The sequence below is a fragment of the Varanus komodoensis genome, unplaced genomic scaffold (genome assembly GCF_004798865.1).
Source record: "Varanus komodoensis strain SLA01 unplaced genomic scaffold, ASM479886v1 scaffold26, whole genome shotgun sequence".
Classification (NCBI taxonomy): domain Eukaryota; kingdom Metazoa; phylum Chordata; class Lepidosauria; order Squamata; family Varanidae; genus Varanus; species Varanus komodoensis.
In genome coordinates this window covers 10,788,129-10,803,165 of record NW_025335684.1, presented here as the reverse complement: position 1 = coordinate 10,803,165, position 15,037 = coordinate 10,788,129, and the positions used below count along the sequence as shown (strand labels likewise).

The 15,037-nt window shown below is 47.0% G+C and overlaps 1 protein-coding gene across 1 annotated transcript in view; it reads left to right on the top strand.

Moving 5' to 3' along the window:
- Positions 1–1,487: 1,487 nt before the first annotated feature.
- Positions 1,488–15,037, top strand: part of CPPED1 (calcineurin like phosphoesterase domain containing 1) — a 64,258-nt gene continuing 50,708 nt past the window's right edge. The window contains exons 1-2 of the mRNA XM_044433803.1: positions 1,488–1,624; positions 13,513–13,731. Coding sequence (XP_044289738.1) covers positions 1,558–1,624; positions 13,513–13,731 — 286 coding nt within the window. The 5' untranslated portion in view covers positions 1,488–1,557. The remainder of the gene's footprint in view (positions 1,625–13,512; positions 13,732–15,037) is intronic.

The following is a 15,037-nucleotide window of genomic DNA, read 5'->3' as shown; positions in this document are numbered from 1 at the left end:
AGAGCTCTAGAGTAGAGAGGATGTGTTTTTCTAGGCTTAAAACCCTGTTATTGTTTCTCTTTCTTTCTAAGAAACATTTCAACAATTCTAAGTCGGTACATTGGGAGGAATTAGGGTGAAGGAAATAGGTGAATAAGAATTGAAAAGTGCCCTTAGACCCACAATTCTATTCTAAGCACTTACCTGCAAACACTGAAAACAATGGGACTTACTTCTGAGTAGACAGAAGTCTACAGTGTTAGCATCGCTTGGCTAAGCAAATTACAGACGTGCTTACAGACTAGATTCTGGGGGCGGGGGAGAGATATTACTTATTTCAGTGACTTCTATAAACGTTCACTCTCCAGAATTTCAGAACAGGTAAGAAGAACACAGATTAGCAAACAATAAAAGCAAACCAACAGATTAAAAAAATGCTTTCAGGCTATAATCCTTGTACCTGGGAGAGTGGTAATTTATTATGTTCTATTGTATTTCAATGTATTTTATTGTGTTGTAAGCCGCCCCGAGGCTTCGGCAAGGGGCGGCATAGAAATGTTATAATAATAATAATAATAATAATAATAAGAAGAAGAAGAAGAAGAAGAAGAAGAAGAAGAAGAAGTCCCAGTAAATGGCATGGGTTTTACTTCTGAGTGGGCATAGGATTACACTACTAAATGCACACATTTGTCTGTGCCAATGAATCCACAGCAAAAGATTTGAGCTCTCTTTGCTCTAATTTTAAAATATAGAACCCAAGGACAAGATTGCTTGTTTGGTTGTTTTTCTAATGATGCAAGCCACGTTGAAAATATGTTTGATTGTGATGGGGGAAAAATGTATACAGGTACAACCCAACTTCCAACACTGCAGGCTGCACTCTGCTAGGGTACAATCCAACTAGAGCTGTAGGATTTGCTGCAGGTTTGAGCTCCAAATCACAGATCTCTCTTCGCCCTTTTATCCTTTCCCTGGCCTCTTCCCCATCAGCCGGGATCCTGCAAGCTGATCATAGTGTTGCCAGGATTTTTCAGAGTGTAGTCTTACCCGTGGTCTATTCACAAGGAGGTCCTGTTTCGTTCAATAGGGTTTACTACCACGTAACTGTGTTTGGGATTGCGGTTTGACATCCTCATGTAAAAAGAAAATTCCAGTTTTATGTAAAACGAGGGCAAAGAAAACTGGTGTTTTTTTTTTTTTTTTCAACTCATTGATCGGATCTAGGTTCAAGAATGATGCAGAAGTCAAACAGTGCCTCTGAGCTTGGGCAGAGCATCCTTGTCACTCTGGGTGACCACAGCCCAAGCAAATCTAGGATTTAGGCGCAGCAGTTCCCACGCTGGGCGAACAGGCGACTTGCGCCGCGCACGGCCGGGCTTCCCTTAGCGTACGAGGCATATCGTTCAGGTTCTCACGCCGACTCTTTCCCTTCGGACCACGCCCCCTTTCCGGAAACCACGCCCCCTCCCTCCCAAGCTCCGGGGTTCGCTTCTTTCCGTGCCAAGCGGAGCGGGCGGAGGTTCCTCCCGGTTGGCTTTTTCCACTTTACCAAGGGTGGCCTTGCACAGACTCGCCATGGCTGAGGAAAAGCGGGGCGCGCTCCTGAAGGCCCGGGACAGGACTCTGGGCGTCTTCCGCGAAGGTAGATCTCTCTCGCGCGCCCTCTCGGCGGGCGAGTGATACCGTACTCCGGCAAGCATAAAGGGGAGCGCGGAACGCTTGGGTGGGGAAGTTGTTTCCGTCCGGATATTTATTCGCATGGACCGCTGGGTCCTGGGGGGCCGGAATAGGCGGCTCACTGCACTGGCAGAAAGAACACGGGGCCTAGGGACTGATTGTGGACGATATTATGGGGATAGGCGGGCAGGAGCGTAGCGGTGGGAGCGCTGGCCTGGGACGCCGGAGATCTGTTCCCAACTCGGCCCAAAGGCTCACTGGATGAACTGGGCGGTCGCTGACGCTCAGCCTAACCTACTTCACAGGGTTGTTGTGAGAGTAACCCGGGAGTTTGGGGAGAATCAGTGCAGAGTCATAATTAGAGTTTTGGATGGGCCCCTGAGAAATCCAGCTTCTGGTCCTTACTGGGCCATCAAACTCGCTGGGTGACTTTAGGTTGGTCGTTGACCTCAGAATAACCTTGCAGGTTGTTGAGATGGCAAAACGAGGGGAGGAGTGGCAAAGTGGTAACAGGAATGCCCTGGGCCTGGGTTCAAGCCTCCGTTCAGCCCTGATGCTCACTGGCTGAGTTTGGGTCAGTTTCAGACTTTTGGCCTAACCTAACTTTTGCAGGGTTGTTACAAAGGCAAAATGGGGAGACACAGGAAGACAACATCAGCAGCCTTGCATTCCTTGCAGGAAAAATAAATATTGTGAGACCATTCAGTGGGGAGTGGGAAGAGGTTCAAGCATTGAGACACTGTGGTAGAAGTGGTTTTTTCCTCTGGGGAGTATATTTCCAATATCAAAGCAGTGTTGAAGAAATATGAATACACTCAGGTTAGAGGAATTAAATTATCCTTGACTAAGGTAGAAACAGGCTGTATGTAAGTGCATATTGTACAACCGCCTGTTCAGTTAGTGCAAAATGTGTAACTCCTGTTTTTTAATTAGTTGCAGCTAGTGACAGCCAGAGATTTTAATAGCCACACAAAAGCAAAGCAGCTACTTCAAAATTTCCCGGTTTTAGAACCCCTGGAAAGATGTCAGATTTATTTAGTTAGCATAAACACCTGATCAGCAGCAACAAAGCCATTCAGAGGTTTTGCTGGGCATAGTATCTGCATGAGGAGGCCACAGCCTCCTTGCTTCCAGAAACTTTGATGTTGACCATAGCAAATCTGTGCTGATACTTTGATCTGTTGTTTGGTTAGTACCTGGAAAGCACTATTTTGCCTTGGACCCTGGGACGATGTGTTATGTGAATGTGTATCTAAGGCGGAGAGTTCCAAAGGATGAAGAAATAAGGAAACCAAGGGCCTCCTTCACTGAGACATTAAAAGGTGTTCTGTATGCCATTGTTGAGTAAGAGAGAGATTGTAGGGCTGATTGTGTAACCCGTGCCTGCTCAGCGGTAAGGGGCTTATGACCATGGAGGTGCACTGGCTACTCATCAACTGCATTTATGCATCACCGTAAACCAGTCTTCCCCAACCGAGTGCCCTGCAGTACCCTCAACTCCCATCAGCCAAAGCCAGCATGGCCATCAGTTAGGAATATTGGCTGTCAGTGCTTTTTTTGTAAGAAAAAAGGTGCCGGAACTCATGAAATTATTTACCTTTCGCACGTAGTCAATCACTGTACACACACCCACACCACGTCAGTTGTGTAACGAAACATAACAGTCGCCACCCTCAGAAAGCACTCAGCGCGCAACCGCACAACCACTCACAAGCCAAGCAGCACCATCACAACCAGCGTGGACGAAGTACGCACGCATCGGACTCGACACGCAAGCAGCCCGCATGCACCATTTTAATGATTTTGCCGCCGACCTGCTACGCTCGACAGGGCGATTCAAATCCACATGGACCAAACATCAAATTTTCAACAGTTACTTTTAAAACTTGGAAAATCTGTCGAAAAAAAGGTGCCGGAACTCCGTTCCGGTGCATTCTGTGACCAAAAAAAGCACTGGCTTTCATTATCCAGAGCATGCAGAGATACCAGGTTGGAGAAGGTCACACCTAGCATGCTTTTCATGAACCTGCACTCCTACTGCCCTGTGACAGGAAGAGGAGGGCTTTGACAGAATATCTTTTCTTTTTCATTAAATCACAGTTAGTTGCTCCTTGCAAACAAAGGATTGCTTATTCTTTAAAGTTTACTTGTGCTGCGAGGTCCAGAGAATTTTTATCAGAGGACAATCTAAATGCAGAACAAATAAAGGAGTCAATAGAAGCTTCAAACAAATTGGTACCAAACTCTGGAAATTTTCAAGTTCAATTTCAGCTGGTAAAAACTGACTGTGGTTTCTTACACACCTTGGTCCCTGGTCCCCATGCACCAACAAAGTGAGATTTAACTAGGTGCTACTGTTGTTTTATTTCCTGGCTTCGTGGGAGGAGAAGAGGAGAGTTCTGGCTTGCTTGTTTGGTTGGTTTTGTGTGGCATGTGGATGAGGCCATTGTGTTACACTGGACTGTGATATCCTAGTTTGAGAGTGATCCTTCCATACAGTTGCTATGCAGTGAGGTTGCTGGACTGAGGATGTGGCCAGTTTCCAGTGCCTTTAGTTGGGTATATAGAAGTGAGAGTTTTCAAACAGCAGCTTCTTCCTCCGCTGTTGCACTATTTACTGGTATAAAGAATGGCTGTGTTGCTTCTGGCTTGGATCTCTGGAGGAAAGGCATCGTAAGGATGGAAGGTGTCTGAACATGCCATTCTTCGCTCCATCATATGGTTCTACAAATTTTGGCTGGCTTTGGTAACCAAACAAAAATGTGTGCCCAGGAGCCTTCCTCTCCCCTTTAGCCCAATTTAATGCATGCTACATCCAAAGCAGGGTGGTGGCTAGGCAGGAGACTGAGGACCTAAATTGATTTCCACAGAACCTGGATCGTGCTCTGCTCTGGTGCCACTCCACTGGTGTCAATGGAAGCCTGCTTTCCTCAGCATCATTGTCATGCAGGGGGCGGTTTTCAAGGAGGGCTGTTGCTGGGGGAACAAAGATTAATGCTCTCCTGCAACAATCTTCTCCACCCCCAAAGTCCCTGCAAGGCAGCGCAGCTTAAACAATTTTTCCATTGATCTGGGATAAACTGGGTCGGAATACAGATTGCTTGACAACTTTATTTTCTGTGAGTAATTTGAATGAAAAATGAATTGGCTGCTTTTGCCTCCTACAAAATACAAACAAATCCTAGTGATTTTAAAATGTGCACATACATGCAGATTTTATGCTGATTTCCATGAGTCTAGTCCCCAGATCTAAGAGTGCCCCTGCTCAGAAGTAAACTCTGAGTTCAAGGGAAGCCATCTTCCCTGTGATTGCACTGAAGCCACAGCACAAGTCTCTACCCATTCTCAACTTCAGGCTAGAGACAAAGATTGGGCTTCTTCTAGTCACCCTTACGAAAAGATGATGTGGCACTCATTATGGTAAGCAGAGATGTGGATATCAGTTCAATTACCAGTTCAATTCGATGTGGATATCAGTTCGGCAAGGGGCGGCATAGAAATGTTCTAATAATAATAATAATAATAATAATAATAATAATAATAATAAGGCTTCCCATATGGAGCTTGGAGTCCAAAGGGTACCCCTGATTATATTGGGGTTTAGTAAAGGAGGGCGTTTCCACACTGTGTGTAGCCCAAACTCTAGGGCAGAATAGGGGGTGGTAGCGGTTGCTGAAACGGTGCTCACTTCTGCAGTTCTTGAATAAGCCATTCAAAGCGTTCAGAGACCAGAGGTTCCCTTGACCCCCTTTCATGTGTCTTTGTGCTGTTTCCATGGGAAATCTTTTATCTCGTACAACAACAGCAAAGTCTTCCAGATCCATAATGTGTGAGATGCTGCCACGTTGATTCTGGCAACGGGTTGGCTGCAGATGGTCTTGTCAGTTTGGAACAGAACACCTTCCATGCTGTAGAGGAGCTAGTGACAGATGGAAGCACCTAGTTATACAAAGTCTACAGTCAAATGCTTTCTCAGGAGATGTCCAGGCACTGTATGAATATTACTAAACAAATGAGATTCATGTGCTCCAGTGTAGCATGCAATACTCTGACTGTGAAGTTAGGATTAAAACAAATTTACTAGTTCAGTCCTAAAACCACTGCCAAAAGTACTCTGTGTAGCTACTGCCCACCTCAGCAGGGGAACATTGCATAAGTGTGTAGAGAGCTTAAGAGTTAAAAAACTCAGTATACAACTGAAAACATCAAGAATATACTGGAATCGTAATAATAGCATCTTGGTGTGGCTTAAGCTCAGTATTTTTAATGGTAAGTCTATAGGTTGCTTTAAGGTTCACAGATTTTGAGACTGTCGGCCTAAATCAAGCCATCGGATTTAAAACGGATGGGAGGGAAATAATTCACACAGGATAAGTTCAAAGCAAAGAACATCCCAGGCTGCTCAGTCACTCCAGCTCAGGGCACCATCTATGGGTGTTTTATCATGACCTGCAAGTAAGGTGCTCTGGTTTGTTGGGTTATACATTACTGTATTTAGACTCATATCCCACTATTCTTCCAGTTGCAAGGAATGTAAGATGACTTACCTGATCCTTCTCCATTTTGTCCCCGGAACAGCCCTGTAAGGTATGTTAGGCTGAGATTCAAAGTCACCCAGTGAGTGTCAGGGCCAGGGGGACTAGAATCTGAATCTCCGAAGATCCTTCCAAAACTCTAACAGTGGGTTTCAACTTTGTCCCTCTCCTGACAAGCCTGTGTTCTTGGTTTGCAAATCGCCCTAAGGAATCAAGGGACAGAGCATCCCTGAACTGGCCAGCCGCTTCCACTTGTGACAGGTAACAGGCCGTTCCCCTGTTCACGACAGTCCCAGTTTTTAAATGTCCTGCTGTGTTACATGTGAGCCAGGCCACAGCAGAAGAGCATCTTGTGGAAGGGCTGCCTGGAAATAATATTTTCGCAGTCCTGCGCTGAAGTAACTGAGCACAATCCATTCAGAATGACACAAAAATGCGGGCGCACCTGCAACCACATCACTTCCAAACAAGGATCCCATCTGAAAATAAAAGGGGGATCAATTAAGCATGGGAGAAATCTGAATTTGAAACCAGCGAGCACAGATCGCACGGAAGTGTTCCTGTTTGGCAACTTTAGTGGAGATAATTCTACTCTGTGATGTTTTACCGTAATCTGGCAGGGAAGGGGCTTAGCACAGCGACAGAGCATGTGCTTCGCATGCTGAAGGTCACAGGTTCAGTCCCTGGCATCTCCAGGCAGAGATGGGAAAATAGCGAGCTTATTGGTCACCTGTTGGTACAGTACTGAGCTCAACGGACCAATGCTCCCACGTGGTCAATGACAACTTCCTATGTCCCTAGGAATGGAACCAAGCTTCCCACGTAGCAACTCTGCTTCGATCATTCAGGATGCATCTGACTCTTTGAACAGCAAAGCTGTGGCTTTCCCAGTTTCCTATACCCTGAATGAATACGGATTCTGATTGCTTACAAACAAAACATAACCCTTTAAAGCTTTAGAACAGATCTAGACTGCACAATTTGGTTGCGACCTAGCAAATGTGCTTATAGTTGTATATGTCAACACAAGTGCCAAACTCCTTTTCTGTTTTGTTTTTCCAAGCAGCTTTTGAATCTGTACCAAGTTTCAGTTTGTTGTTTTGTTTTTGGTTTGTGTGTCTGTGTTGGGGGAAGCTAAGCTTCGTTGGAAAAGGATGAAAGCAAAGTGACTGTACTGCCTGTTACACTCCATGAATGCATGCTTTTTCGGATTGTGGTGATCATGAGCTTCAGTTTTTGATGCACCTACTTTATCAATTTGGTTGCCCATTAACATTTCCACAGTGATTTTAGGCCCGATAATTACTGGCAGGTAGGTGTAGAGCAAAGAAGGCAAGAGCACAGAACCTCTGGCCCACCTGGAGTTCTCCAGGTGGCTCTGTGCTCTCACCCTGCCCCATTTCCCACAAATGGGAATTGTTTGGTGGTTTCCTGGCTTTTTATATAGTTGTATTTTGATCTTTCGGGGGCGGGTATCTCCCAAGGCTTAAGAACTGGCGGTAAGAAACATGAACTAAAATGTATGGGTATTTTTGAGACTGCCTCTTTGGCCTCACCAGCTTCTGCAGTGTACACCCCAGCACATCTCTGAAATGGAATTTGTCCCTTGGGCTGAAACGGTGTTGATGTATCTGGGATCGGCCAACATCTGGAGAGGACCAGATCTGCTACCTTTAGACTAGGTCGTTCTCTTTTTTTTTTCCCCAGGAAAGTGTAATCGCTGAATGCTCCACTGTGTGCATTTAATCCAGAGTCCATAAGAAGTCCAATTCCAATTTTAAAGTACAATGCAATTTTGAAAAACACCATCTGGATCTTCTACAGGTGGCTGGCTAATGCCACAGACTTTGTCATTGGAGAGAGCCCTGCAGTAGCCACGGAAGATCTACAGAAGTGGCTCTTCATTTGTTCATGTAATGTTTTTATAACCCGTTCAATTAGCCAGAATTGCTCTCAGGATAGTTTACAAATCAAGCAATCTAAAAACAGAAAACGTACAGCTGCTCTGACTGGCTGCTGCATCAGGATCAAGCTGGACATGCTGAGTATGGCCACAAACGTTTCCCTGTCGGTCCTTTTCACTTCAAACCTCCCTCCCTGATCGGGTGTCTTTGAGGCGTGTTTTATTTATTTCATTTCCATGCCTTCCAGTAGCCGAAGCTGTGTGGGCTATTGAACTGTTGCCGTGTGCTGAACAGCCACTTCTGCTCCACTCAGCCGTACTTGAAGGCTGTATCACACGGGCTGGTTCAACCCAGGCAAAACTTTCGTCAGTTCCTTGGTTGCAATATAAGGCCTGTCTCCTGCAATACAAAGCACACATTTCCCTGACCCAGTATCCACCAGGTGTGTCAGACTACAATTCCCATCACCCCAGCAGTGTGGACGATGTTCAGGGCTGATAGGAGTCTTAGTCCAATGCATCCGGAGGGCATGGGGTTGGCAGAAGGTCAGTGTACAACAGAGGGAACACAATTCAAGGAACAGGCTGACACCGTTTCTGAGAACCAGTACAATAAATCACCCTGACAGTCGGATTAATTTGAGGAGTCTCTTCTCAGTGTTTGGGCTGCCACGATAAATAAGAGTGACCTGGTTTGTAAAAATATTGTCAGTGCTTCCAGGAGGCCTTCAGCCTTCTTCTGGAGTCAAGCTACACATTATGTTACACGTGTTTTTTTGGCTTGCTTAAAACTGACTACTGCCTGTCTTCAGGAATAGCAGTGAGACAAGGGGAAGGGGAGACAGCCCTAATCGGGGCGGCAGCGTTGGAGAGGGACGTTAACCCTTCCTCTCTGAACGGGTTCCTTTCAGGAGAGCAGCCTTCCAAGCAGCTCACCTCCAAAGATGCTCTTGTATTGTAAACCGCAGTGTCTTGTGTTGAAAGGTCTCCTTTTGTATCAACCTTAATGTACAACTACATAAATAAATTCAGTATGAGGCTTAATTAATGTTGTTCTGAATTAAGGCAACTCTATGCATGAAAGCCCTCGAGAGTGTCCTGCCCTTGTCCTGCTCTTGTAAATTCGAGACTGCGGCTTCCTTTATGGACTCGATCCTTAGCAGAGTTGGCCTTCCTCTGCCTTCAACCTTCCCTGGTGTGATTGTCTTCTCCAGAGAGTCTTGCCTTCTCAGGTTGTGCCTGAAGTACGACTGCCACAGCGTCATCACTTTGGCCTCCAGGGAAAGTTCTGGCTTGATATGATCTGGGGCACACTTGTTAGTCTTTCAACAGAGCAAGAAATAATGCACAAAACCTACTTCACTTCCACAAGATGCTGTGATGCCTGCCCACTGGAATCATTCTCAGAATGGATTGGACAAATGCATGGAGGAGAAGGCCTCCGATGGCGACTAATCCTGATGGCAGTATGCCTACATATACCCATTACTGAGGATCATGGGTGGGGAGGTCTAAGTCCTGTTTGTGGATCTGTCCGGTTGAGCCCCTGTGTGAGCCAAATGCCGGACTGGGTGCAGCCTTGGTCTGACCGAACACAGCCCTTCTTCAGCCCTTATGTTCTTATCCAGAACTGTCAGTGGTTAGTACCTCTAACGGACTGTGGGTGTCATTACTTGTGGAGCCCAAACTGTGCCAACTACACACGAGAGGAGTTTCAAAAGGCCCAGAGGAACCCCCAAGTTTTACAGAATAATTTAGTGTGGTGGGGAAGTGAGAAACCCTAATGAGGGGCTGGTGTTCCAGAAGCAATTGAACACGGACCGGACGTGCTAAGGGGCCTTTATTTTGTGGCATGTTCCACCAAGCTCTCAGGATCCTTGCTGAACAGGTTCTGGAGCTCCCTTGCCAGGTGTCTTCCCCCCATGCCACACTGGTTTTGTACTCTGGGGAACCTAGGGGTTTCCCATAGGGGAACGGATGCCTGCCAGCGAGATCTGTCGTCTCCACCGCACCAATGCAGACATGGAATGAACCCTTGTAAGTTGTGCTAGTTAAAAGAAGTCATCCAACTCGTCTCCCTAATCCTAATATTACACTCTTAGCATTTCTGTTTCAGCTGCTGCTTCTGTAGGAGGTTTTCTTCATTTGGATTTCTGGCATCGTACTAGTTTGCAAGGTGGCTCTCTCACCCCCTCCCCGGGCCCAGATTTGTTTCCTTGCTTGTTGCCTTCCTTTCTATACCACTTTTGTGCCAAGGTGCTCGAGGGGTTTCTCACTTTAAAATATTAATGGGAGGGAAACAAGGAAGATACACATATTTAGGTCCCAACACTTCTACACTGTTCACAGCACGGCTGCCAATGAATTCTCCCCCCCCACCCCACCCCGGCCAGGAAAGCATCGCCAAAAAAACAGCCGCAAGAGGGCAATGGTTTGCATGAAACTGGCTTTAGGTTATTTATACACAGAGGTACTCATTTACAAATAGTATATTTAAATCGAAACGAAGCCCATCTCAGTGTCCTGTGGGAGCCTGCGGCCAGGTGGCAAGGGCCTGTCTGCTCGAGTCGGCACTGACTGTGGATGAGCAACATTCTGATGGTTCTTTATCTTCAGGACAACCCTTCAAGCAGAGGACTGCCCTATGTTGAAGTGTTCACACAGCAACCCATAATGATATTTAGTGGACCCTTCCAGCCTGAGTTCTTGGTCTCCTCTGCATTGATGGAGGGGCCTTCCTCTCCTCCTGGGGCATCCGGGTGGCCTGTTGGGCGTGATGTGGTTTGCATGTGAAGGAGAGGTCCTTTTGGGCTCTTTCAGATGCTATGCATTCCACTTTCTCTGCACAGGAGCTGAATCCCATTTCAGAAAGGCTCCCTGGGGCTACTTTCCCCTGCTGGGTGGGCCAAAGGCAAAAAGGAGGGGCCAAAAGTCAGAGCCTGTTTCAGCTTACAGCTCTTACTGCCCATAGTTAAGCCTTGGACATTTCAGCCTTTGAGAATAAAATAAAAGCTGCAGGAAAGCTGGAAAACCACCGGGCAACCAATATTTGGGAGCAGTAGGGTGAGGTGTGGAGCCATCTGGGGGACCTGGTGATTCTGAGCCCCTGGCTTTCGAATCTGTGAAAAGCTCTCCAGCACGGGTGCGGGTGCGGGTGCTTTTTGGGAGTCCTTATAACATGCGAGGCATTTCAGTACAGTGTACCAGGGATGGCAGCAAGAGGGGGAGAATGGCGAGGCGCTTCATGCATGATCAAGAAAATGCATTTCCTGGCAGGGAGATTAATCTCACTATCAAAAAATTTGCATGTAGAGTGGCTCTTAATTGCAGTTCAGTCCAGTTATTTCCTGACCTGGGGAACTTGCTGGGGCACAGTAGAGAACCCCAGCCAATGGAATGGTGACCCACGGATCTGACCCTTGTGTGCCTTTGGGGCTCTCTTGTTTTCTTCAGGGAAAAAAATGTGACCCCGTCCCTTCTAGATCCAGACTTCCCACTGCTGCCAAGTGCTATTGAGGCTTTTTTCTTCCATTTTCCCCCTAATTGAACATTATTCATTCTTAATGGCTTTGGAAAACTGATTTGAATGACTGACTAAACTGACTAAAATTAGCAAATCAAGGACAGAATGATACAGTGTTGAGATGTGGCCCATTGCAGTGTTCATTCTGCAGTAATATTTTAATTAAACTTTTCCGTCAGACTACATTAATAAACCTTCCCATGCTGGTGTCTGTGCATGTATCAGTGAAAAGATGCCCAGCTGAGGGACAAGGTTGTAACAGCTGGGTCTGTTCAGTTTAGGAAGAAAAAGGCAAGCAGGGAGACAGAATGGGTATCTGAAATTATGCATGGTGTGGAAAAAGTGGAAAGAGGACTAGAATCGGGGCGTTGCGTAGATATTCAGGACAGATCGAAAAGGGAGACTTCTTCACAAAGTATAGAGTACTTGATTTGCTATTGCATTGTCTAGGGATGGGCAGTAGATTGACTGTATTGTCAAAGGGGATTTGACTTACTCCTGGAGCAGAAGGCCATTAATGGCTCTCCTCCCGATGGCCATGCACTTACTATTATGGCTGCATTGCATTTATTCCCTCCATTTCCCTTTTGTGAGGAGCCCAGAACAGCTTACACGGCTTCGTTTGATCCTTTCAATGACAGCAGCCCTGTGAGGTGGGTTAGACTGAGAGCGACTGGCCCAGAGTCGCCCAGTCAGCCCCCACCCTGTCCCATCTCCACCATCAGGGAGGGTAGATTTAAAAACGTGCTTGCCATTGACAGCCTGGCCAGTTTGTTTGTGCACCTGTGTCCATAGTTTGACCTCCAAGGGCTCAAAAACGTTCTAATGCTTTGAACCTCTTCCAGCCTAGGAGAAGAGCAGAACTCTGCGGACACTTCCTTGGTGGTGGACCTAAAAGAAAGGGATGGTCCAAAGGCAAGGAGGCTGTGATATTTTAGCTTGATGTGCTTCCTGCTAGGCATTAAAACTTAGGAGAGGAATATCAAGCTTCTGAAATGGAGGAAAGCCGTGTGTAAATGCAGGGAAAGCATTGAATGGGGATGGGAGGAAATCTGGAACTTTCCGGTGATGCGAAGAGGGCATGACTATCTGGGGATTGCTAAAGAGCTGGGCTTGGCCCCTGGCCTGAAGTTGTTCCACTGCATGCCTGAGCTTCTGTGGGATGATGGCCCCATGGTTCATTATTTGCACCTGGACCCTCCACATCTGCAGGGATAGCTCTCGACTTCAGTTCTTCCTCCAAATATCGAAGGAGCTATCCTTGGCGCCAAACTCCTCCTGGAGGGTGCCAGGGTGGGAAAGTCCGTGCCATGTTACAAGATGCAACAAGGTGAGTGCTGACTGCCTTGGCAAAACAGACGCAGTTATGGCAAGGGTCCAGAGGAGGGCAGCAAAAATGAGGCAGGGTTTGGAAGCACTGCCCTATGAGGAGAGACTGAGAGAACCGGGCATGTTCAGCCTTGAGAAGAGAAGGCCGAGGGGGGACATGGTATCCCTGTAGAAGTACCTCAAAGGCTGTCACAAAGAGGAAGGTCAAGATCTCTTCTTGCTGATGCCAGAGTGTAGGACACGAAATGATCCATTCAAGTTGCGACAACTCAGATTCAGGCTAGATATCAGGAAAAGTTTCCTCGCTGTCAGAGCAATATGACAGTGGAACTAGTTGCCCAGAGCGGTCATGGGCTCCCCCACACTAGAGACATTCAAGGTGAAACTGGACAGCCCTCTGAGTGGGACGGTGCAAATTGGTGTCCTTCAATAGCAGGGGGTCGGACCCAATGGCCTTCATGGCCCCGTCCAACTTTGCTACTTTATGATTCTAAGTGCGCTTGCCTTTCTTTATCTCACGAAGCCATTCACACTTTCCCACCCCCTCTAATAATTTATTTCAGATGCAGAGCAAGAATGGAAAGCTCCCTTCTACTTCATTCAAGGGGCAGATCCTCAGTTTGGTTTGATGAAAGCGTATGCCATTGGGGACTGCAGCAGTGGAGGTGACGAATGGGGAGAAGAACTCAGGTTAACCCAGCAAGCCGTGCGAGCAATCAACCAGCTGAACCCCAGACCAAAATTCCTTGTCCTCTGTGGGGATCTCATCCATGGTATGCCAGGTAAGATGGATCAAGTTCTAGCCGGATCAACCCGTTCCTTCTGAGTGGGTTCCAGTGTGACAATGAATAGCAAACAGGCTGTGATGTGAAGACATCTTCCCAATGCAGCTTCATTAGCTAGCCCTGTTAATACAGTCAGAATCCCAACATTCCTAGGCAACAAAAGGTTAAGCTACTCTCCCTTGCGGTTGCAGCAATGCATTTGAAAATGCCATAATCCAAGACTGGAAGCAAGGCTCAAGAGAAGCTTTGACTTCGTATTGTGACAGTGCAGCTTTCTAATACACGAGGGTTTGGGCTTTTCTGTGCAGAGGATACACAGGGTTTTGTCCTTACAGGAAAACAGTGTTATTGCAGGTTAGCATCTGCCGGATCTGTTAAAACAAACAGCAACCCCCAAAAGCAACGCAATCAGTAGTGTGGGAGTAAGCTAAGTAGGGGTGTGCTGTTGGAGGGAAACCTGACTTACATGATCAGAGCCTTCTTCCTGCTCACTTGCACGCTAATGATCAAGGGTTGGGGGGTGGCCATTCCATGGACTGAAGATGCGAAGACTGAATCCAGGTGTCTTGTGCTCGCTCGACTTCTTTCCCTCATCTGGACCTGGCTAGGAAACGAGCTGAGCAGAGCTGAGCTCAAGTCTGTGAACACTTGGGTATGCTAGCAGCTTCCTTGCAAGAGTAGGCAGTCCTTTGCACAAAATACGCACAGCACGTAATTCTTTGCACAAAGTAGGCAACACCTGCAAGTTGTGTACAGAACGCTGCTTGCTCTCATGTCCTGCAGAACATCCATGTGAATGCTTGGCACGAGGCAGGCACAGGGAAGAGAGAAAGCGGGTTGCAGTCCGGGGAGCCAAGTGGAGGAAATCTGCTAGACCCCCACCCCCAAACCTGTTGTGTTGCAAGCAGGATCTCCTTGTAAATCTTTTTGGGGTGGGGGGCACATCATGAAGTGGTGGGAAGAGTTTTCCATTAGTTTTCCAACTAATGCACGTAACAGAAATCTAGAGTGTTGCCTTGCTGTTGCATTTCAAAGGGCTTCCATCTCCCCTTCGTTCCCCCCCACCCCCCACCCCCAGTTTGCAAAGCGTTACCAAATATGCATTTGAGTCGTGCAACTTATAAAACATTTAAAGGGAACATATTGAACAGCCCGAGTTGCTGGGCGGTGTGTTTGCTCTGCACTGTATAAACATTGACAGCAGCCTAGCGCTGCTTCCAAGGAACAGCAAGGGAGCTGAGAGCAGTGCGTGCTTTTGAGAGATCTCCCACACCCACCTCTTAACTGTCTCTCTGCTGCCGAG